The sequence below is a fragment of the Symphalangus syndactylus genome, chromosome 16 (genome assembly GCF_028878055.3).
Source record: "Symphalangus syndactylus isolate Jambi chromosome 16, NHGRI_mSymSyn1-v2.1_pri, whole genome shotgun sequence".
In the NCBI taxonomy this organism is placed as follows: domain Eukaryota; kingdom Metazoa; phylum Chordata; class Mammalia; order Primates; family Hylobatidae; genus Symphalangus; species Symphalangus syndactylus.
Genome location: NC_072438.2, coordinates 94,621,278 through 94,644,857, shown reverse-complemented (window position 1 = coordinate 94,644,857; position 23,580 = coordinate 94,621,278). Strand labels below are relative to the sequence as shown.

The 23,580-nt window shown below is 41.7% G+C and overlaps 1 protein-coding gene across 1 annotated transcript in view; it reads left to right on the top strand.

Moving 5' to 3' along the window:
- ADCY2 (adenylate cyclase 2) overlaps positions 1–23,580 on the top strand; it is a 436,796-nt gene that overhangs the window by 371,731 nt on the left and 41,485 nt on the right. The window contains exons 17-19 of the mRNA XM_055246496.2: positions 803–922; positions 7,050–7,219; positions 18,447–18,531. Of these exons, the coding sequence (XP_055102471.1) occupies positions 803–922; positions 7,050–7,219; positions 18,447–18,531 (375 nt within the window). The remainder of the gene's footprint in view (positions 1–802; positions 923–7,049; positions 7,220–18,446; positions 18,532–23,580) is intronic.

Sequence of the window (23,580 nt, the reverse complement as noted above, 5' to 3'; positions counted from 1 at the left end):
ATCCTTGGGTATTTAGTCTGTGTGCAGCTTCTGTAGGACAGAGAGTGAGTGAGAGAGAGAGAGAGAGAGAGAGGATGAGAGAGAGAAAAAGAGACATACAAATTTCTCCTGCCTTGCTAACAGGTTGATACTGTCCTTCTGATGCTTATATTGGTGACCATTACATAAGAGCTAATTATTTTCTCAGCATTACCCTTTTTGTTTTTTTAGTTTAAATCCCCTTTCCAGCAGTCCTGAGAACATCCATCCTTTAATTTTTCACCCCTTATGATCTGAGTTGCCAAGCACTTACAAATAATAGATACAAGTGTCGAGGCTGGTGATTGCATTTTGCCCATAAAGTTAATTTTCATTCTAAACATAAAAAATTCATAGGACGGTATTGACTCATTTAATGTTTGAGCCAAGATGGCAAAGATACTGGGGGAAAAAAACATTCTGAAGGCTCCGATTTGATGGTAGAGAGTTGAATGTATACATGGTGATATTGGCTTCAAAGGTGATACCGGTTTCAAATGTAATTCTAACCACGCCCTCTGCCCAGAGCTTTTTGTACTTTTAATTTACTCTTTGCTAGAGGTGCCTCCAATTCCTTTAATGTGAATTTTGAAGTTCTGGGATTCTCTATTGAATGTATAGAACAATAAATTGTTAATTACTTATTCAATAGAAATTCCTGAGTCCACATAAACAATCCTGTTTACTGTGCATAAGAAACACAGAATTCATCAAGTTAACACCCACCTGCTAGTTATTTAATCTAATTTGCACTAATTCATTGAAAAAAACCTTCTCTTTGCAGTTTTTCCTGAGTGACTCAGAGGAAACAATCCCTCCAACTGCCAATACAACAAACACAAGCTTTTCAGCCTCAAATAATCAGGCGGCGATTCTGCGTGCACAAAATTTATTTTTCCTCCCGGTAAGAACATTGCGATTATGACTGCTTTGGTGGCTCTCCTGTATGCTCGTAGTCTGCATAACATATATCCTTTAGTCTCAGATCTTTTCTAGACTTTGCATTTCCTCTCTGGGATCAATCCCTGAGTGGTCCTGAATTTACAAATGTCAGCCTCTGCTAGAAGTCCGGGCTCTTGGGGACCGGCTAAACTTACATCTGAAAACTTACAATGTTATTGTCTTGCTTTCACCAGTAATGTTTGCCATTTTCTCTTAACCACTACAGCATTTCTAGCATATTTCCTACCATATGGCATTCAATTATAAGGCACTATGTTTCTGGGTTTCTTACTTAGAGACATTGCTAATTGTTCCAGTGAATTAATATTATCCCCCTTAAAGCTGTGATAAAACTGCCCACATCTCATTATCTTCCCTCTTCTTTGGCAACATACGTTGCCCAGTGATTCTATACCCTAGTAATTCTTGCTAACTGACTCATCTTAACCAGTGTCACAAAGGACCTAGGTTGAAACTTCAAAACTTATTAACACATTCGTCTTCTAAGTGGAGAGTTAAGTCAGTTACTTACTGCTTAGCAACTTTGTTCTTCGCTAAATCCTTTATGAAAAAAAAGTTTTACTACTGTCCTTTTCACTTTCCGAATAATTATCTGAAAGTAGTGCAGATTATGCTTGTTTAGTTTCCTTCTCAAATAATGGCTTTTGAGAATGCTAAGTGAACTATTTTGGGGACTGGAATTGGTAATTTAATATGTATGCTTTCAAAATTCCTTACCAAAATTTTTAACTCCATTAGCTATGGCAATAAAGTGGACTTATTTTCCTATTCCTCCTTCTCTGATTTGCTTCCTTGATATTTTGCTCTGGTCCTTTTTCCCTTCCCATCATTTAATTTCTTGGGAAGCTTACAGCTCCGTGCACAGATAGAAGTGGCTTCTGGGCCGGGCACGGTGGCTCACGCCTGTAATCCCAGTACTTTGGGAGGCCGAAGCGGCCGGATCACGAGGTCAGGAGATCAAGACAATCCTGGCTAACACGGTGAAACTCCATCTCTACTAAAAATAAAAAAAAAATTAGCCGGGCGTGGTGGCGGGCGCCTATAGTCCCAGCTACTTGGGAGACTGAGGCAGGATAATGGCATGAACCTGGGAGGCAGAGCTTGCAGTGAGCCAAGATCGTGCCACTGCACTCCAGCCTGGGTGACAGAGTGAGATTCTGTCTCAAAAAGAAAAAAAAAAAAAGAAGTGGCTTCTGGTGTTCTTTCCTGGAGGCTTCTGAGGCCTTGACTAGGTCATGGGCAAAATGACCAAAGTCCAAAAGCAATGTCCCCATGGGCTTGGGAAGAGGGAGGTGGTAGAGGTTCATCCCTTACCCAGAAGGTCCTGCGCTTCAAATTAGGTGTCATCATAAACTCCAGTGAGGGCCAGGCGTTGACTTCTCTGTTTCGTTATGTGAAAAGTGAAAAGCTGGAGTCATTGTGAGAGTTTATTGACTGTAATCTCACTGTGGGCCATTTGTGGGCCATTTGGAGCTCTCTTTTTCAGAGAAATATTTAAATTAATGAAGTGGCCTGCCTCTTCCTCCTTGATCCAATGGTGTTAGCATCCATGTGATCCATAGGCTGGATGCTGGGAAGAGAGTGCACCGACCAAGCAGTCCTCCTTTCGCATCCACGTGGCACTTTGAGTTTAAAATTTTAACATGAAGATGCATTTTGACAGGAAAAAAAATGTATAGCTGCAATATTTTTTTAAATCTTTTCTTCCACTATGTTTGAGCCGAACAACTCACCACACTTGGCATCACTAAAAGAATAAGGAAATCATTATGAATTTCATTTAGGTAAATCTGTATAATATCTTATTTGCAATCAAAGAAAATTATTAAAAACTTAAAGTGGGGAAAGGCAACATTTACTCAACCTTTAAAGATTCTGAAAAAGCACACAATAGGGTCTCTAAAATCTAGGTGGGATTTAGTAAATGGGCTACTGTCTTTCCAATAACGAGGCCTTGAAGATCCTGGCCAGCGTTGCCAAGGAAGCCCCAGGTCTGCATGGACTGGCTGCACAGAAACCACATTGTGAACTCACGGGTTTAGCAGTCCTCAAGGAGCCTGGGGACATCCTGGCTTCCTCCCTAAAGGATCCCAGGGAACAGTAGAAAAGCCGTTTTGTGGGTATGTGCCAAACAGGCATCATTTCTCTCAAGCCCCATGTTATGTGATGCCTGAAGTTGACAAGCAAGCTGAGAAGCATGCCCAGTTCACTGCTGGTGGTGGTATAAAGTGATATAACTCTTCTAAGTGGTAATTTCAAAGCACAAGACAGACACACTTTTTATCCTGTAATACTAATTTTGAAAATTAATTTTAACAGTGAAAAGGTTTACCAAAAACGTGTTTGTGCATGTGTTTATATAACATCAACAAAAAGAAAGCAAAAGAAAGAAAACAACCTAAAAATTTGAAAATGCAAATTTTAAAATACATTTTATTGTAACACACGATAAGGTTATCCTTAACCACCATATAAGACATTGTAAAAAAATTAATGACATATAAATGCATATTCATAATAAATTATTCATTGAAAAGTATTGTTTTAAAAAATACAAAACGATATGTTTCTAATTTTTTAAAATAATACTACCAATAATAAGTAGCAAGAAAAAGGCTGGAAACACATACGTAAATAATGAATAGTGGCTAAAGTGGATGTTGGGGATTATCAGAGACCCTTATTTTTATCCTTTCGTTTATTTCCCAATTTTTAACATCTGGTGTATTGTTTCTGTAGCGGGAAAACACAGTCCTTTTAAAATACCCAAATTAGCCATAAAGATCTTTGCCATGTAAGTTGTTTGTACCACAGCAGGCACTCGGTATGCATTACGTCATTTCATCCAAAAATGACCCTGTTAAAGTAGATATTATTGGGATTCTCATTTTGCAGGTAAAGAAGCTAAGACCCAGAGACTTCAGTGTTAATAAATTACTCCCGATAACGGTGGCTGTTACCTTACTGTAAAATGCAAGTTGGTTTCAATGATTATGTCAAAACTGGTAAACATCACTAGCAATCAGGTTACCAGTAAGTACACTCCAATAGAAGTTGGTTCAGTATCCTACTGCCAGAACCGCTGACCATCTGGAGCCTTCCCTCGTCGGCTAAACCGTGGAGACAGGACAGGCTCCCAGCCTGGCATCCTGCAGTGTTGTCTCCCACACATCCCTGGATGGCTATTTACAGGTTCCCAACCTACCGTTTTATGCCAGATCACCTCTTGCACAGTCTCTAAGCATTCTAGAAAGCCATTTAACAGAAACGGACTAAAAGTATGCTTCCCATTAACATACATATTTTAGTAGTTGTTCTGAAATGTGAAAATAAAAATTTTAAAGCCTAAGAATGAATTTTGAAATGTGAAACCTTAGCATATTTTATAGGTGTTGACACCTAGTTCAAAGGTTCAAACTGTGAAAACCTTTAAAATTTTACCCCAGGTCCCCACACACCAGATAATCCACATATACCCATTGATACATACACACCCTCTTATAAGTGGTTCCTTATTCTGCTGTCTCATTCGATTAAGCTGAACTGGTTGATAACTTTCATTATAACAGTGGTTTTCAGGCATAATTTTAGAAACAGAGCTGTTTCAAAAACCAAAACTTACAAAGGACTTTAGTTTATAGTAATAATAGCAGAATTTACAAGCTTCTCCTGGACTAGGCTGTTCTGAACTCTTTTGTTACTTAATCTTCGTGAGAATTCTCCAAGATGGGTGTTATCATCATCTTTACTTCAAGTGACTCATGGAAGACACAGGATTGCCTTGTTAAGAACAGCTGCTTTGGGGAATCCGATGGGACAGGATCACTGAATAAGAGCCTTGCCCCCACCAGTTCCTGGGGCAATTTCCCGGGTTTGAAGGAGCAGTTTTAAAATACTCAAGACTATTGATTAAATGGCTACTAGGTTATAAATAAGGGCTTCTCAAACTCTTTGTGAAGACCCTGTTTTCATTTTGCTTTGTTTTGTGTTTTTAATTTCTAATCTATGACAGACTAATGCTTTTGAAAAATGTAATGGTGAATTACCAGCAAAATGAACTAAAAAGGAAGCCATATGAAATGCAAGCTCATATTTCATTATATTCAACAGAAACAAGCTTACTCTGCCAAGTTTCTATTCACATTCTGTACCTGTCTTGCAGAACTCACTGCTGTACTTTGAGTGGTCTTGTTCTAAGCAACATGGAGCATTAATGTACCTTGTATCAGAGTCCTCAGACCTGCCCTGAAGTAGATACTTAGTAACTTCTCTAAGGCGACAAGGGCAGAACTCTCATAGAAATAAAGTCACTTTTCAAAGGGCATGCTACACCCCTCTTCCCTCTGAGATACTGCCTGTCCACCAGTTCACAGCTCTGTTGATTCTGTCATTTTACTACATTAACCCACATCATCTCTTCTTTTCCTTTTCCTGTTCTCTGTTGTGGGAAGGCATGAGAGGCAGAAGGGTGGAGACCTGGCATCAGACAATTGCAGCTAAGAAGCTGTGCTTACAACACTGTATTCCTTAAAATGCTGCCACCTGAAATGAAGGGTGCCCTTCACATTCCCACGCAAAGGAAGACTTTAACTCCCTGAAGAGTGACCTAGTGGATGTGTAATCCAGTGTGAGGTGTTGATCTTCCTTTTGAAGCCACAGCGCCAGGTCGAAGTCCTTACTTATGGGATTTCTACTCATTCATGCTTGAGTGGAGGCACTCAAGGGACTTTGCCCCTTACAAAGAGAAAGCCTGCCATATGATCACTGCAAGCTCCTACTTCCAACTTTTCTTTCTTCCACAAGAACAGGACTGTTGAGCTAATATCAGTAGCCTTCCACATAGCTTAATGTAGATGGCTTTAGCTGGGGAAATCAAAGGAAGAGCTTAAATGACAAAAATAAGCAGTTCTTACCTGGCTTACTCAATATGATGAAATTAAAATTGAGTAGTTTAAAAGCTGGGCTAATTTTAAAGACAAAGTTTAAAAAACATCAATAAGATCTATGTTTTATTAAAAGTCTTAATTTTTTTTTTGAGTGTTGTCTCTGTTCTAGGAATGCTGAGATAGAAACACAAACCCCTGTTCACAGAAACCCCATGATGTAGCAAATAAAGCCTTTCTGAGGATGGCACCTGTTTCCCTGCAGTGAGTCCCTCCTGGCGTGCAGGACTCTGGGCTCTGTGCATTACTTTTTATCTCTGTTATTTTCAATGACCTACAAGGAGAATATGATTACCCTCATTTTACAGTGTCATGCGGACACTGTGATACAAGCAAGTTAGGTCACTGGCTGCAAGTAAGTGAGCTAATGAGTTAGTGAAGAGTTGAATTCAGAGCTATCCATAAGCCTATCTGAACGGTGCCTGCAGTGGTCAATGGTGAGGAAATGGCTCACCTGGAGCAGGCCTGCCTTCAGCTTACTCTGCCCTAAAATGGAAGATACCAGCTCGCTGGCTCCCACTTGCTTCTTCCACTTGCTTCTGGTGCCTGTCAAACTCCCGGGGGATTCATGACTCACCCTGGTCAAGGCTTTTAATTTAAGTCCTTCTGTTTTAAATAGGCCCTCTGACACACAACTTCTCTTTTAATAAAATGTCTGAGCTTCCTTATGCTTTTAACAGAGTTATCTGTAATGATTTATATTCTCTTAATGAATTAAAGAATTGAAAGGCCAAAAAAGATTCTATAGACTTAACTTACATTTAAGGAATGTATAGGAGGCCACAATGTTTTCATGTTCAAGAAATAAATAACATTGGCTTATAATGATGTGTCTTCCATATAAGTTTTTTTTACAATTTATTTCTAAAAAGTGGCAATATACATGCTTCTTTTTATTTATCATGCCAGGTTGGGTCGGAAAGCTTTGGACGATTTTTTTTTTTTTTTCTGAATTTAACGTATCCAGGCATTTACCACTGGATCAAAGATAAGAAACAAGCCTCTGTTTTCACAGCCAGCTTGTATGTTGACCAAATGAGATTGGCAGTGGCCCCTGATTGTAATTGTTTCAGCATTTCTCAGAAGAGATCCTAAGTATTTGTCCGGTGTCCTTCCCTGTTTCAGTACTTTATCTACAGCTGCATTCTGGGACTGATATCCTGTTCCGTGTTCCTGCGGGTTAACTACGAGCTGAAGATGTTGATCATGATGGTGGCCTTGGTGGGCTACAACACCATTCTACTCCACACCCACGCCCACATCCTGGGCGACTACAGCCAGGTCTTATTCGAGAGGTGAGCCACTGCCTCTTCCTTCTCTTACTTTAGTTCTTTCCCAGCCTGTGGATAGCATGAGTGTGTCTTGAGTAAATGCAAGTTAGCGATGTCATTGTCATTGATAAATCATTCTGAGAGAATTTCTTTGAAGTGATGCCTCAGAAAGATAATATGTGTTTTTGTTATAGATTACATCTGATTATGTATTCCCAAACACACATAGAAGATGTGAAGTGGTTTGGAGAGAAGAGCTGTGTTATAACTGTACTATGTTAATAAAAGTAATCTAAGGTTGTCCACCTCGGCACTACTGACATTTTGGACTAAATAATTCTCTGTTGCGGGCGCTGTCCTTTGCGTGGTAGGTAGGGTGTTTAGTGACATCCCTGGCCTTTACCCACTGAATGCCAGTTACAGTCTCTTCTGCCCCAAGTCATGACAACTGAAAATGTCCCTAGAAATTGCCAAATGTCCTCAGGAAGGCAAAATGGCCCTCAGTTCAAAGCAAAATATTGAAAAAATAAGTAGCTGTATTCACAAGTTACAGTGTTACATTTCTCACTAGAGATTTTCTAAAATACTGTTATGGGGAAGGGGAACTTTCAGTCCTGAAAATTCTTTGTCTGTGGAGAAATTGACTTCCAAGAAAATATATGGTTGCTTTAGGTCTTTCAACTGTAAGCCTAGATGCAGCAAGAATGATTCTCCCAGGTGCACTCACTCAGGTTTATAACAGGTTTCCTGTTACCGAGTTACTTCCATAAGCTTATAATGAATTTGTTTGAAAAAAATTGTTTTAATCATTATGATACTCTCCACATCACATCTCAAAAACAAAACAACATTTTGTAACAAGTGTTAGGTTTATTTCTGAACCCACCAGATGTCAAAGTATTTTCTAGGAGTGCTTTGCACTGTCCTCCATCTTATTTCTATATTTATTTTAAAGTAATACAAATGCCTTAAATATTTGCATTGATTTATTACTCCAGAAAGTTGTTTCGTGTTGACAGTACATGGACACCTATTTCTCCACTGGAGACCCGGTGTTAGGAACGGCAGTCATCGCACTGTGTAGACATTTCTTACCAATAAGAACCTTTGCAGAAGGTGCAACCCATTCTTTTCACCTAATTTAAATTTCATTATCCTCCACACAATGAAACTTTACTAATCTGTAATCAAGCTTAAGGCAGTGGAGTTGCAAAAATGCATAATCATATTTATGATTCCTTAGCCAAAATGAGAATGGAAGTTAATTTTCCAATAAATTTTCAAAACTGCCAACTAAACATGCTTTACTGTTGCTCTATGATATCCAGAAAGCCTGTGTTGTATTCCTAAATAAAGGTAGCATTATTGATTTTCACATGCAGCTGATAACGCTACTACGTTTCCCTTTATTAAATTTAAAGCACCTGAATATGTTACACATCCGACGCAAAAGAAGAATTCAGATTAGCAAGTTTCTGGTGTGGAGAGAATTGCTTCTGGGGACCTCAGTGAGGGCCTGAGGAGACACACAATCTCTGAGTGCAACCCTAGCAGCAGGAGACTAATTATCAGGTTGAAGAAAAGGAGTTTTGCCTTTAGATCACATTCACTGTGTTAAAGGTCTTTTGTGTTTGCGCTCGGTTTGTCTTTGCAATGACCTTGAAGCTAGGGAGACTGACTTGAGAAGCCTCGGCAACTTGCCTTCACTTCCATTAGTAAAGTCAGCATCCTCCTCCGGGGCACGCACCTGTCTCTCACTTCCTAATTTAAAAAAAATTTTTGTGGATACATAATAGGTATACATATTTATGGGGTAGATGAGATGTTTTCATACATCTTGCAATGTGAAATAATCGCATCATGGAGAATAAGGTATCCATCCCCTCAAGCATTTATCCTTTGTGTTACAAGTAATCCAGTTACACTTTTTACTTACTTATTTATTTGAGGCAGAATTTTGCTCTGTCGCTCAGGCTGGAGTGCAGTGGCACAATCTGGGTTCACTGCAACCTCTGCCTCCTGGGTTCAAGTGATTTTCCTGCCTCAGCCTCTCTAGCAGGTGGGATTACAGGTGCCTGCCACCATGCCCAGCTACTATATATATATATATATATATATATATATATACACACATATATATATACACACACACACACACATATATATATATTTAGTAGAGATGGGGTTTCATCATGTTGGCCAGGCTGGTCTCAAACTCCTGGCCTCAAGTGATCCACCCACCTCAGCCTCCCAAAATGTTGGGATTACAGGCGTGAGCCACAGCGCCTGGCCTCTTGTAGTTTTGATTGTTTGTTTGAGATGGAGTCTCACTCTGTTGCCCAGGCTGGAGTGCAATGGCGTGATCTCTGCTCGATGCAACCCCCATCTCCCAGGTTCAAGCAATTCTCCTGCTTCAGCCTCCTGAGTAGCTGGGATTACAGGCACCCACCACCATGCCTGGCTGATTTTTGTATTTTTAGTAGAGATGAGGTTTCACCATGTTGGCCAGGCTACTCTTGATCTCCTGACCTCAGGTGATCCACCTGCCTCAGCCTCCCAAAGTGCTGGGATTACAGGCATGAGCCACCGCACCCAGCCTTAGTTATTTTTAAGTGTACAATTAAGTTATTATTGATTATAGTTGCCTTGTTGTGCTATGAAATATTAGGTCTTACTCATTATTTTTTCCTACTTCCTAATTTTCATCAGAAGTTCTGGCACTTCCTGAACTGATCCCTGAATGGGCTGCACAATATTATCAGAAGCATCTTCAATGGAAAGATGAGTCTTACTGATGCAATAGCAGAAAAGCATAATACCTCAAAATCAATGAATATTCTATGATGTCCACTTAAAACTAACCCCACATGGGAGACCCTTAAGAGTGGGAAGTTAGAAGCCCCCCAATTTCTCCAGCCTCATTGCCTGTTTTACGTAACCCTGTGACTCGTGCCAGAGGTAAAACCAATCAATGTCAATATTTTCTTTCTCTTTTCTGAGATCCAAGAGCTTTCCCCATCAAATAATTGACATCAGTTTTCTCATCCTTTGCCTTGCTTATTGATGCTGACACACACTTCCCAATATGAAAGTGAGATCCTAAAAAAAAAAAAAAAAAAGCTGTGTAGCATGGTGCCTTGAGAGTGAACATCACTTAATCCAAAGCCAGAGGTGCCCCTGAGGGCGGGAGCTGGCTCACAGGACGGCCAGGCAGCACTGCCTTTTCTGATGGAGCCCGTCTGTGCCATTGAAGTCACGACATTTTGTCCCATCCCTTTAGTGACCTGTCTCTGGGCACCACATTCTTGCCTCATTCTTACTCCTTGCCTTCTCTCTTCTGCTCTGGTCTTCTTTCTGGGACCCTTGCTTGGCTGTGGCAGGTCAGTGTCCTTCCTGTCCACCCAGGCCCCTAGAGCTGCTCCTCATTGACCTTGAGTGCTCCGACGACACTGTGATGGTTAATGTCAGATGTCAACTTGATTGGATTGAAGGATGCCTAGATAGCTAGTAAAGCATTATTTCTGGGTGTGTCTGCGAGGGTGTTGCCAGAGGAGACTGACATTTGAGTCGGTGGACTGGGAGAGGAAGACCCACCCTCAGTGTGATGGGCACCACCCAATCGGTGGCCAGCGCAGCCAGAACAAAGCAGGTCAAAGAAGGTAGGATAAGCTAGCTTGCTGGCTCTTATGGTTTTCATCTTTCTCCTGTTCTGGATGCTTCGTGCCCTTGAACATCAAACTCCAGGTTCTTTGGCCTTTGGACTCTGGGACTTGTACAGTAGTATCTCCAGGGTTCTTAGTACAAAAGGCTGCACTGTTGGTTTCCCTGGTTTTGAGTCTTTGGGACTTGGACTGAGCCACTCCCAGCATCTCTCTTTCCCTGCTTTGCAGATGGCCTGTCATGGGGCTTCACCTTGTGATCTGGTGAGCCAATTCTCGGTAATAAACTCCCTTCTATATATACATACATCCTATTGGTTCTAGCCCTCTGGAAAACCCCGACTAATACATAGACCTCCCTCAAGCTTCTGGCTTTCACCCCCCGGTGTGCCTGAGGACCAAGCAGCTCCTCTGTCCTGTTTCACTCCAGAAAGGTGGAAGGTACCCATCCTGGATGAAGGGGACATGGCCTCTGTTGCCTGTTAACCCCTTTTCTGTGATATACACATATGGGCTGAGGACTTTAACACACTCTTCTGAATCATGCAGAAGAGAAGGTCTGAACCAAATACCATGGCTTATGGACAGAGCCTGCAACTGTGCCTGGCATCTAGTACTCAACAAACATCTGTTGAATGAATGAACAAAAGCACGTCGTGCTCTCAAACAATGGGAAGAGGCTGACACCAGCTTCCTGAAATCTCTCGCCTCACCTGCTTCCCTGAAGACAGAGCGTATCCCCAGATCACTGAGGATGTGTCTTTTAATATCCACATCAGGTTCTGTTTATATCTTTATATTTCAAAGGAAAGTTCAGGGAGGGCATCTCTGTTTAAAGGCAGTGCCAGCCATCTTCCTCTATACTTTGTCCTGCAAGTGACTTCATCGTGGCTCCCGTGGCGAGGCCTTTTCAGAACCAGCTTGGCATTGCTCATGGGCAAGCCAACAAGATGTTACAAGCCAATGGAGTTGGCAGAGGAAAAAGGAGAGGTATGCACTAGAAAAACTTCATATCGATGAATAGTTAAGAAAATGGTATTTAAGACATTCTTACACATTCAAGAGTGTGAAAAGTAGACTTTTCAGGAGGAAAAAAAGATCACTCAGAGAGAGTGTGCCATTGAAAATCCATTAGGAAGGAGGCCAGGAGTGTCCCGGTATTTAACGTGACCTGCTGGGGCGTGATTCGGATAAGTCGCCTCCTGCTGAAGGTAGCTCGGGAGTTTCTCAAATGTTTCCTATTCTTTGGTGTTCACAGCAGTCCTCCATATTGTCTGTGAATTGATCAATAATGGTTGTGGTTCCTACATATGACACTGTCTCCCAAAGCCCTTAGCCAGAGCTGTTGAGACACCAACTGCTCTTCAAGGTGATGGTGATATTAATAACAACTGATGTTGCTGGAAGCTGTTTTTGTCTTGAAGACACGTATCCTTCCCATGACAAGGGCTTGCTACTGTGTCTGCAAGAAGTTGTCAGATTTTTCCTGAGTTTTTTTTCTTGCAGAACTGAAAAGTCTCAAGGGATGGGTGTTATTTCACTTGGACCAAGCCATTATGTCACTCACCTGGAGGCTAGAAATGTACCTTTAATTCTAGAGACACATGGGACATGGAGAGCTTGAACAGAGCAGCTAACTAACAAGGATCCCTAAAGACCAATCAGTTCTATGCTGGCACTTTAGCCCAGTAAAATAAGTACTTTCTGGAAAGCACATAAATACGGTGTTTAAGCAGCAGTGATAGACAGTGCTTAGCCTCATCCAGAAGCTCTAGATTGCAACTGGCTGAAATGTCTGCAAAAGTTTACCTTCCCAGCCTTAGCAACGGCTTCCTATCAGGAAGAGCACTGGAGATGCTCGGACTTGCACCTGTCATTCAGATGCATAAACTAAGCACCTTCCTTGTGGTATTTGTCTGCTTTCCCTGATTTTCCCATGTCTCATGGAAATCCCAATGGCTGGAATTTGGGATATTGCGATGTATTTTGACAATGTCCTAACGAGGGATTGATTGATGATGAACTGAAGGAAAGTCTTGAGGAAGAACAAGAAAACCCATCCCACACAGGAAAGGTCAGGAAGAGCTGCAGGCCTCACCCTGGGGCAGATGGTCTGTGGATATTCCCAAGAACCTGAAATTGTTTTCATGTCTTTTCTTTAAATGAAGAATGTATTTCAAATTTGCATTCCAAGTCATAATATAGTCAAGTTAATAATGAGAATATTTTCGATTCCTTTCAGATTTACCACCTCAGCTTTCCACACTCTGCCTGTTTCCTGCACCCTATGCCATTTCAGAAAGCGAGGAGCACAGCATGCTTTTCTGTGCCTGATACCCACTATCAGGGCAGCAGGGAGGGAAGCAATCCCAGCCGCCTAACTTTAACAACAAAGCAAGTCGTCCCAGGGCTATGCAGGGTCTAACAAGCTTCTTTTCCTTCTATAAAGAGCAACCATTAGTGAACTACTTCTCTATCTGACCTAAAACAGAAAATATCCTGTGGTTTGGACTCATCTGCAGGAAGAAACTTGATATTTAGGCTCTTTTGTTTTGTTCTGTTTGATTTTAGAATGCGGGGGGAGGAATTCAGAGGGCCTGTGGCATAGACTCCATAAAATGTGCAATGCTTCTAATCATCAGTTCTTCCATGTGATGCTAAAGGCATGCCCAGCCCAACCACATCAGATCGTGCTGAGGTAGCAGTGGCTTCTGACTTAAAATCACTCCTCTTCACAAAAGGAAACCACAACTGCGTTAATCAGGACACATGATTGTCTCCACAGCAAAGGGCCAGCGCTCCCAGTCCAACCCCCGCATACACACACTTTTGTCATCTCTTCTGACCTGCCACTGCCTCCGGAGCTCTTTTCTAAGCAGGAGCCTATTCCTTAATTTGTGGTTCTGCTGCAGCACTGGCATGTCTGGCTTGGCATTTATGAACACAACTCTGAAAAAGCGGGAGCCTTTGAGCCATCTGTCCCTGGAGGATGTTGGGCCATCTTCACTGCAAGTTCACATGGCATTCTGGTGCATCTGTGTCCAAGCCAGAGAGGAGAGAATGCCCAGAAACCCCTTAGGGAAGACGAGCAATTTCCAAGCCAGCATAGTCATTTGTCCACTCATTTATTCATTTTCACAACACACTTGTATTGAATGCCCTTGATATGGAGTGTGGGAACGCTGGCTGAGCTGTTGACCCCATACTGTGCCAGCCAGCCATGGGCCAGGAGGAAGGTACTGCCTCAGTGACTCAAGTTTGGGAGAAGAGTCCAAAGAGGAAGTCCACAGGATCTGCCATGAACACAGCAGGAGCGGGCACCATGAAAGTAGACCGAGTATGTCTCAGCAATTCCCTGCTGCTTCTCGAGTCAGAGCTGGATGCAGATTTTCTGACAAGGCATGGGAATGACTTATTTTGCCTTATGCATCTTAACCTCAGATTAGGTTTCTGGGGTGTTTTGTCTTGCTTTACGCAGGACAATGTTGTCTTCTGGCTCTGTGACTGAGGTCCCAATCCCTTACTGAGTGAGGCTCAGTGAGCAGACTTGTCTTTACTGCATTATCAATTCGGACAAGACATTTGCTTTCTGCATCATTTGACATTGATGATTCCTGAGGATTTGGGGGTCACTTGTGGACAAAGCCAGGCATTTTCTAATGTAATGGTGTAACCAGAGGCAGGAAAGAAAGACAGAAGATAGATTAGCTGAAGACCATGAGGATATTGTGTGGGTAAAGGGGAAGGAAGTCATTGTCTCCTTGTTAGCCTGGTCTTTATGAGTCGTGGCCCTCAGTGATCAGTGAACCAATTTTTTTATTTATCCCAATTAGTGACCTGAGAAGATATGATTTTACCTCAGCTAACCACTGTTAACAACACAACAGAAATTAGACTCCTTTGGGTACTTTTCTTTTTTAAAATATTCACCCACAGAAATGTAAAGTTTTTGAAGGTGGGATAATGTTTGTGTCTATGTGCCTGGACTGCTTTCCCTCCTGAGAATCATGAAAATGTCCTTTTTTACTCCATCTGAAGTGTTTGCCTTCAGGTTAGAGGCTGGTTCACTAAGCAATTCCTCCGTCTCCCTCACCAGTACATTGGGGTGTGGTGTTCTTTTGCACTCCTGAAACTTGATGAGCAAAATGATTACTCCATTAACAACCTCAGGCGGAGGGCCAACTGCAGACGCCTGTGCGGCACGTGAGCATCGGAGTCCCCAGTGTCTGATTTTTAGATATGAAAGGAAGTGTGTTCCATCACATTTTGGCTACCATTGTCGTTGTGTTGGAAATCATAGAGTTAGAAACTTTCTCAGTTATATTAGCTGTATCTTCTCTACTTCATAACTCAATGACGGCGCCACCCTAACACACGAGAGTCCAAAGTAGATTTCATCCTTAAAACATAAACAAGAGAGAGGGAAAGAGAGAGGGAGGAGAGAGAGCTCATACCCAACTAGCTGTGCAGCTCATATTTCTCTAAACAGCTGACCTGATTGGTGGGCTGAATTGTATCCCCCAAAATAAGATATAAACGTCAGTCCCCAGTGTCTCAGAATGTGACCTTATTTGGAAATAGAATCATTGCAAGTGGAATTAGTAAAGATGAGGTCTTGCTGAAGGAGGGTGGCCCCTAATCCAGTATAAGTGATGCCCTCCTAAGAAGATGGCCCGGTGAAGAGACAGACACACAGGAATGCCACGTGATGATGAAGGCAGGGATTGGAGTCACGTGGTGGCAAGCTAAGAAAAGCCAATGATGGCCAGCAAAGCACCTGAAGTGAGACCAAGGCAAGGAAGCATTCCCTAAGGGTTTCAGAAGGACATGGCCCTGAGAACATCCTGCTGTCAGACTTCTAGCCCCCACAACTCTGAGATGATACATTTCTGTTATTTTAAGTCACCTAGTTTATGCTACCTCATTATAGCAACTCTAGGAAACTAATTCAGAGATCAACACAACTGACTACTCTGCCAGAAAGATGTCTTGGGATTTTACTATACCTCTCCCCGTCTCCCACCATGCTCCATGCCCCTCCTTCTCCCCACCTTTCCCATGGATACACAAAGAGTGAGGTGATCTAGGAACCAATCTACAGTGGAGAAATAAGTCGCTGAAACCATAGGGGCCTTAACAGCATCCATCCACAAGTGGCCCACACAAGAGAGAAGTGCTTCAGTAGGAGTTGGCAGTTCTCTTTTGCTAACGGAATGAAAGAAGTCTTCAGAAATCCAAGTGAAATCCAGAAAAGCCAGATGGAGTCCCTAGTAGTTGTCAGAGAACTTCAGAAGAGAAAAAGGCAGCCGTGTATTGGTATGCCAGTTGGCACTGTGGGCTGCTGGTTCCTCGTGATTGCTGAGATCCATTTAGGTCTGCACTTTCAAATCCACTCCCCAGTCCTGCAGGGAGAGCCTCTGCTGGTCTAGCTTCCTCCAAGCTCCCCCTCCACCCACCGCTATTCCTCAGGAAGACTCAAGATCTGAGAGATGGGTGAGCAGGGTATTTCTACCCCATAAACCAAGATTCAAATGCATTCATATGAGGACTCCCCAGACAGGATTTCTTCCAATAGATTGCTTGTGTGAATTTTCTGTGTGATTAACTGAAAACCCAGCCAGGTCTCGAATTGCCTAAGAGGGTCCCACCTACGTCTCTGTCAGTGAGAGGGACCTAAGCTGGCTCTGTATGTTTGCGGCATTTGGTCCTTTAGTTAGAAATGCAAAGGGGACTTGCGTTCTGATTTGTTGCACTAATGAAGCTCCTATAAATCCTGGCCTGAGATTTACTCTTAGTTTAGGAATTATGGGGGTGGTGGGTGGAAGAAGGGGATGTCTTAGATGCTTTCTCTGGCCCCTTGGAATTGTAAAGTAATGTGATGTTCACAAAGCAGCATGCAAATTAAAAACTCAGCCTACACTAGCTTCTTAGGATGTTAGCTGTGTGATACCACTCTCACTATTCAATATAGCATGAGCGTGGTCAATATAGGGTAAAAATAGTTTAAAATTCATGAAAGTCAGAGTCAGATTGGTTTTAAACATCTGCACCCATCGGTCACTTCAGCTGTGCTGTTGGACACCGCATTCATAGGCTCAGAAAGGAGCAACTTCATCTTATAAAATCAAAGCCAGGAAGCAGGAAGGTGGCACTGCTCCCCAGCTTCATTCTCAGAGAGAAACGGTGACCTCCTTAAGTTTCATGAGCTCGGATTCCTCCAGCCGCTGCAGGTTTGGTGGGGAGGAAGGAGCTCTTAATGCAAGCACAAGCCTATTGGAAAGTTCTCTGCGGCTCTAAGCCCATAAGCCACTGGGACCAGGCAATTCTGCTTCCTCATTCCTGCAGGAATCCACCTTTTCTTTGCACTTGAGTCTTTCATTCTGTTAATAAAATTCTCCAGTCTGTGTTTCCTTATCTTTTTCTCTAGTTTCTTAGCCCCACCCCACTCCCCTTCCTTATCATTCTGTAATTAATGTTAAAAATCACAAGTACCATTTGGAAAGAGTTTCCTATGTGTCAGGCTCTGTGCCAGGGATATAAATATTTAATGTAGTGGCTAAAACAGCCTGCAGGGTAGGGGTCAGTACCCACCTTTGACTGATGGGGAAAGTGATGTTTGAAGGGGTTTATGCAAGGTCGTATAGCTCAGGATTCAAACCCAGGCTCTCTTGCTTTAAAGCCCACCTGGGCTTTTTAGGACTACACCAAAGCCTCTTCTTATCTCATTGTCCTTGAACCCCCCACAGAGAAGCCGGAAAAATATAAAAAGCAAGGACAACATACAAGCAGAAAGTGATGACCTGCTCTCTGTAGATGATCAAATGCAGTCGATGCTGCTTATGTGACATGGTGTCCATGCATCATCCACTTTTATTTTTCGGGTCTTAGTTACAGTCCTATGTGGGAAATGTTCGCATGTCAGCATTTGAAGGATGTGTGGGTGCTCACTGCCTGGAATGTGATAGTGAGGATTGGGGGAGCCCACCCAGTGTAGTGACATCTTGGCAGGGATGAATGACTGATATCATTTATTATCAACTTGAACCTGAGGTCACTCGGGCAGTGTACCCAGAATTTTCATCTCTGTTATGCCTTTGTGATACAAAATCATATGAAAGAGTGAATAAGATTGGATGACTGCTTGAAAGTTATATGAAACTGTGTAATTCAGCTTGCAGAAATGAAGTTCCCTACTTCATGTTTATACCTCACGTGATTACTCATTTCAAGCCTACTGTCTCTTTCCGAGAGTAATGATGAAAACATTGAAGAAACCATAGATCCAATTACCCATATTGATCCCAGAAGTATAAAGAAAATATTAATATTCTTGCATGTCTTCTTTTCATATTTGGTATAGCTTGATATAAAGTAGGAAGTCTGCATGATTTTACTGTGGTCTCAAAATAGGGATTTTTGTTTTGTTTTAATGCAAGCTGGGTTTGGAAGGAGATTTGAAATGTGTGTTTGGCTGGTATATGATGTAGACAGGCACTAGAGAATCTGACATTTGTTGATATTCAAATTCTAAGTCCTGTGTGCATGTTGTTTTGTTGCGTTGTTGTCTCTTTGTGTGTCTGTTTTTTTAATAGACCAGGCATTTGGAAAGACCTGAAGACCATGGGCTCTGTGTCTCTCTCTATATTCTTCATCACACTGCTTGTTCTGGGTAGACAGGTAAGAAGTCTCTTTATATATATGTATGTATACCTTCTCTAAAGTGCTGTATTAATAGTGCTTTGCTGTGCATTGTAGTTAACCTTCTTGGAAGCAAATGTCTAAGAATCAGAATCACCTTATCGCTGAAGACAAAACTAGTTAGTACAAGGTGTGGATGCTTCGATATAGACAAAAGGAAAAATATCTCTTTTTTTCCACAAAAGGCAAATGTTATGAATGGCCAAAATTTTAATCAGTTAATTTCCTGTTAAATCTCAAAATAAATTTTGTAGGTTTTGTAAGCCTACAAAAGTGTTCCTTCAATAACTGACACTATTTGAAAAAAATAAAATCTCCCCCTGACTAGGGCTTTCGTTTGCATTTCAGAATATGTATCACACTTGTTTGAACTGGGCCTGAATACCTTTGCTATCATTTGCAATCATTCCTAGAAATATGATCCCCTGTTAAAAAGTTTTATTTTGCAATGCAAATGAAACTGTTCTTCCTTCTTTGGTCCCTCCAACCCTTCTGGTCTCCAATAGAGGCTGTGGGTGCAAGATTTTTAAAGACAATTATTCTTCCTCTGCCTTCAACAAAGACAATTGCCCAAAAACTACAAGACTCATCTGAAGCCAAGCACCTCTGCCTCATCCACAGTGTGTTTTAAGTTCTATGAAGGGTGGTATGAAACAAACAAAAAGCAGTGATTTATGTATTTGGAAAGAACCCATGAAGAAGCAATGCCAATTCAATTAAATCTGTCCAGTATCTAAGAGGTACACTATATACTTATGATTTTGGGTCTGGCTTCCAGTTGGCTTCCAGTTCTCCCCACCTGAAAGCTGTTAGTAATTGCATAGACAGTTGGACCGAGTCTGGATCTGCCTGTCAGGCCAGCAGTCTGGGACAACTGTCCTCCTCTAGCTTCCCAAGCAATGTGAGCTGCATCCTGCCTAGGAGCCCATGGTGCAGCCCTCATCCATCTCCCTAGCACTGAGTTGTCTTGTCCTGCTGCAAAGCTGTTTGAGGTCCCTTCTTCCCACCCCACCACACCTCTTGCATTTTCTCTGTTCTGCATTCTTTGGCTTGCAGTTTTGACAACCTGCACCATATCCGGTTCTTTTTCCCTGGTTTCTCCTGCAACCCATTTTTCTTTTCTCATGACTGGCCATCTTTCTGCTCTCACTCATATGGCAGGCATGCTCTCCCTTGAGTACCTTATAATTTAGATGTGACAGAATTGTGGTTCCTTGAATAATATTACCTAGGTGATAATTTCTCAGGAAACAATGCAGCCATCCCCTATGTGGGATCACCTGTTTCTCCATTTCGTACTGGGAATGCTTTTTCCTGCTAGAATCATCACTCAGATTCCTTCACAGCAGCAAATTTTAAGAACCTAGTATCAAATTAAATTCTCCCAACTTTGTTATTGGTCATTGAGATGACACACATTCAGTACCACTACATAATTATGGTTGAGTCCAATGGCTGACAGATAATCCATTACCCTCCAGTTAAGATAAATAATCAAAAGTGTTCAATATTATGATTGAGCACTAATTTTACACAATTGGGTTGATACCAGTATCATAGGGAGTCATTCCATTTTTGTCTTTAATGTAGCAAAAGGTAACATTTACATCTAGAGGCCTAGAAAAATAATTACTCCCTCTAAAGGATTTACCATTCTTCATAACCATTCTTTAACATCAGCTATAAATCACCAGATCTATATATGACACCATGGGAAATACCAAGGTGAGCCAGAAGGCTGACCTACAATCCAAAATCATTGAGTGAATGATTTACTAAGGTCCCAAGTCTTCTGGGTAAGAACTCTGAAGTCTGTGATACAGTGCTTTAGTACTCCCTTCCCCGAAAGGAGGGGAGGCATATCACAAAACACCCCATATTGGAAATAAGATTTTTCAAGTGCCGTAAGTAAAGCATTCATGGCCTCAGTTATTGTATTTCCTGATTGGTTTATTCAGTGATAGTATATGCAGTTTGCAACCTATTTTCATTGTTATTTGTCCTGCTCCATGACCATCTTTTTTGAAATGATGGAGATATGTTTGCTTTCTGAGCAAATCAGTATACTAAATATTGCTTTAGGTATCTAAGTAGCCTTGACGAAAACATAACACGTCTCTCGTGCAACAGGTACAGTGCTACTTGCTGTACTAAATCTAGTTTATGATAGATGTGTTAGCCAACTCAGGTGTCTCTTTTGAAAAAGAAAGAAGCTTGGTGTCTCACCAGAGCTTAAACAGCAGCACATTAAGGTGGGATACATTTGTACTATAAAACCAGGGGACAGTCTACATGACCTCAAAATGAAGCTGTTGTTTTGTAGGAGAGCTTAGAACCCAAGAATCTACAGGGTCACCAACTGCCCTGTACTCCAGCCCAGTGACTGGTTCTTCTGTCCATGTAGAAAGACGTGAAGCCCTCCAGTTCCTCCAGTTGTTTTCAGAATCAGAAAAAGCCCAGAACTGCCCTCGAGGCTGTGCTAGATGTGAGCCCCAGCAGGGAGGGTCATGGGGTCCCAGGCATGTCCTGGAGGATTCTCCTAGGCTCTTCCTTCTGTCTCACTCATTGTTGATAGAGCCAGTGAAAAGCAAATTCTGTGTCTCTTCATGGGATCTGGGCCCCTGAAAACCTGTCGAGTACCCCAGGCAGAATACGAGAGGTGGGTGGCAATCCGAGGAATGGGAGGCTCTCGAAGCTGAAGAAGCCTCCATGTCTCTCCCTGTTCCTCCCCTGCACACAGAATCCTCTGTCTCCTCCACAGCAGTGCCCTCCCCGAGTAACCCAGGCAGGGGCTTCATCCTGGCCTCTGCTAGATGCCTGCGCATGGCCTCCCACCGTGTCTCTGAGTCAAATCCCCCACTCCTTTCTCTTGTAAGGACACCTGTCTTGAGGTTTAGGGCCGACCCTAGATTCAGGATGATATTATCCTGAGATCTGTAACTGAATCACATTCATAAAGACGTTATTTCCAAATCAGGTCACATTCGCAAATAACAAGGGTTAGGACTTGGAACTATCTTTTGGAGGATTATTATTCAATGCATTCCATTTGATTGGGGATTTTTTTAAGTCTTTTTTGAGGGGGCCCTTCATACAAGCTGCTAATGTGCCAGCTACTTAGACGTAAGACAGAGGATTCTAAACAGATTGCATTGCTTGGGAAGGTGATAGATGATTGATAGATGGATAGATAAATAGAAAGGTAGGTAGGGAGAGAGAGAGAGAGAGAGACAGAGAGAGAGAGAGATAGATAGATAGATAGATAGATAGATAGATAGATAGATAGATAGATAGATAGATAGATTTGGCAAAATGTTATTTCGGTTCAGTGCAGCTGGTTCCAAAATACTGTGATTTTTTTTAGTAGTAGACTTACAAAATGCTTACCTGTTATGCAATAACAATGTCTCTGAAAACCTGAGCAACATCCTAGCATGGCGCACAGAAACCTCTCATGCTCGCTTGGGTTAGATTGCTGCCTTAACTGCTCCCTTGGAGGTAGTTTCATCTCATGCTTCACTTTTGTCTAATTTGAAGTGCGCACCTGTGTCTTCTCAGTGCCCCCACCACTGGTTGCATTTGTCATTTTAGTTTGAAGCCAGACACAACACTGATTTATTTTTTTAAATATCCATTCTTCAAGTGAGAAGGCTTTTCTAGTCAATGTAGAGCATAATTTCTATCAGTCCATGGTGTGGAAAATCTGGCATGAACGTGAAACTTTAAATATAAACAAACTTTTATTTTTGGGGTTTTGTTTTTTGTTTTTTGAGACAGAGTCTCATTCTGTTTCCCAGACTGGAGTGCAGTGGCTCATTCTCAGCTCACTGCAACCTCCACCTTCTGGGTTCAAGTGATTCTCCTGCCTCAGCTTCCTGAGTAACTGGGATTACAGGTGCGCACAACCAGGCCCAGCTAATTTTTGTATTTTTAGTAGAGACAGGATTTTGCCAGGTGGGCCAGGCTGGTCTCAAACTCCTGACCTCAAGTGACCCACCCACCTTGGCCTCCCAAAGTGCTGGGATTACAGGCGTGAGCCACCATGTCTGGCTAAATATAAACAAACTTTTAAAATATCTTTTCTGCAGTTTTTTGAAAATGCCTTCCTGCATGAGAGAAACATAAATGCCACACCAGAGGAGGAGGAGTTTTCCTAATGTATGACAGATAATTTGAATCAAACATAACTAATGAATGATCATTGTTCTTTCAAATTTCAAAATGTGGATTTTAAATTTTTTTAATTCCCATTTGTGCATGAGAGGCCATCTGTGTGCATGTGTGTGTGTTTTGTTTTACTTTGTACTGTCACTGGTAGAATTAATCAACTCAACAAAGCAAACCAAAAACTTGCAGTTAGCTCTTCTTCGCATTTATTTGTCAACAAGTGACTATCTGTGTGAAATACACACTCTCCACTAAGCCCTTCTGTTACAGGAGGATCCATTCAAGACTATTTCATTATATTAAATTACTTACATCATAGGAGGCACAAAATGATGCCAAGACCCAAAAGACTCTTTGTCAGTAATTGGGCCTCTCCATTCCTACAACGTTAGTAATAACTTACTTTTAAAATACATTATATTTTAATACATTATAAAGGATGAACACAGGTTTTTACTAGCAGGCACTATCTTAATTAATATCAAAATGAACTTTTCTCTAAATGTAATGAATTGCATTCTGTCAGAACAGCACAATCCCAAGTGGAAAAAAAATCCATATTTTGCAATGATTACTTAATTATACAATTTGTGTTAGGGAAAAACTAATTTACAAATGCTAAAGGCAAACTGCCATAAACGAACAATACAACTTTTATTCAAATCATCAAAAAATGCACTCTCTCTACAGAGGCATTCTTCATTTTTCATTTATTCATCATTTATATTCTACAATGCCTCTTTTCAAAAAATAATTGGAGCCATCTTTTAGTAGCATAACTTCGCAGGAAGCTTTAATGGCACTTTGAATTTAAGCCTCCATATAGCTGATTTCCCTGTTTCTGAGGCTGGTTCTTGTTTT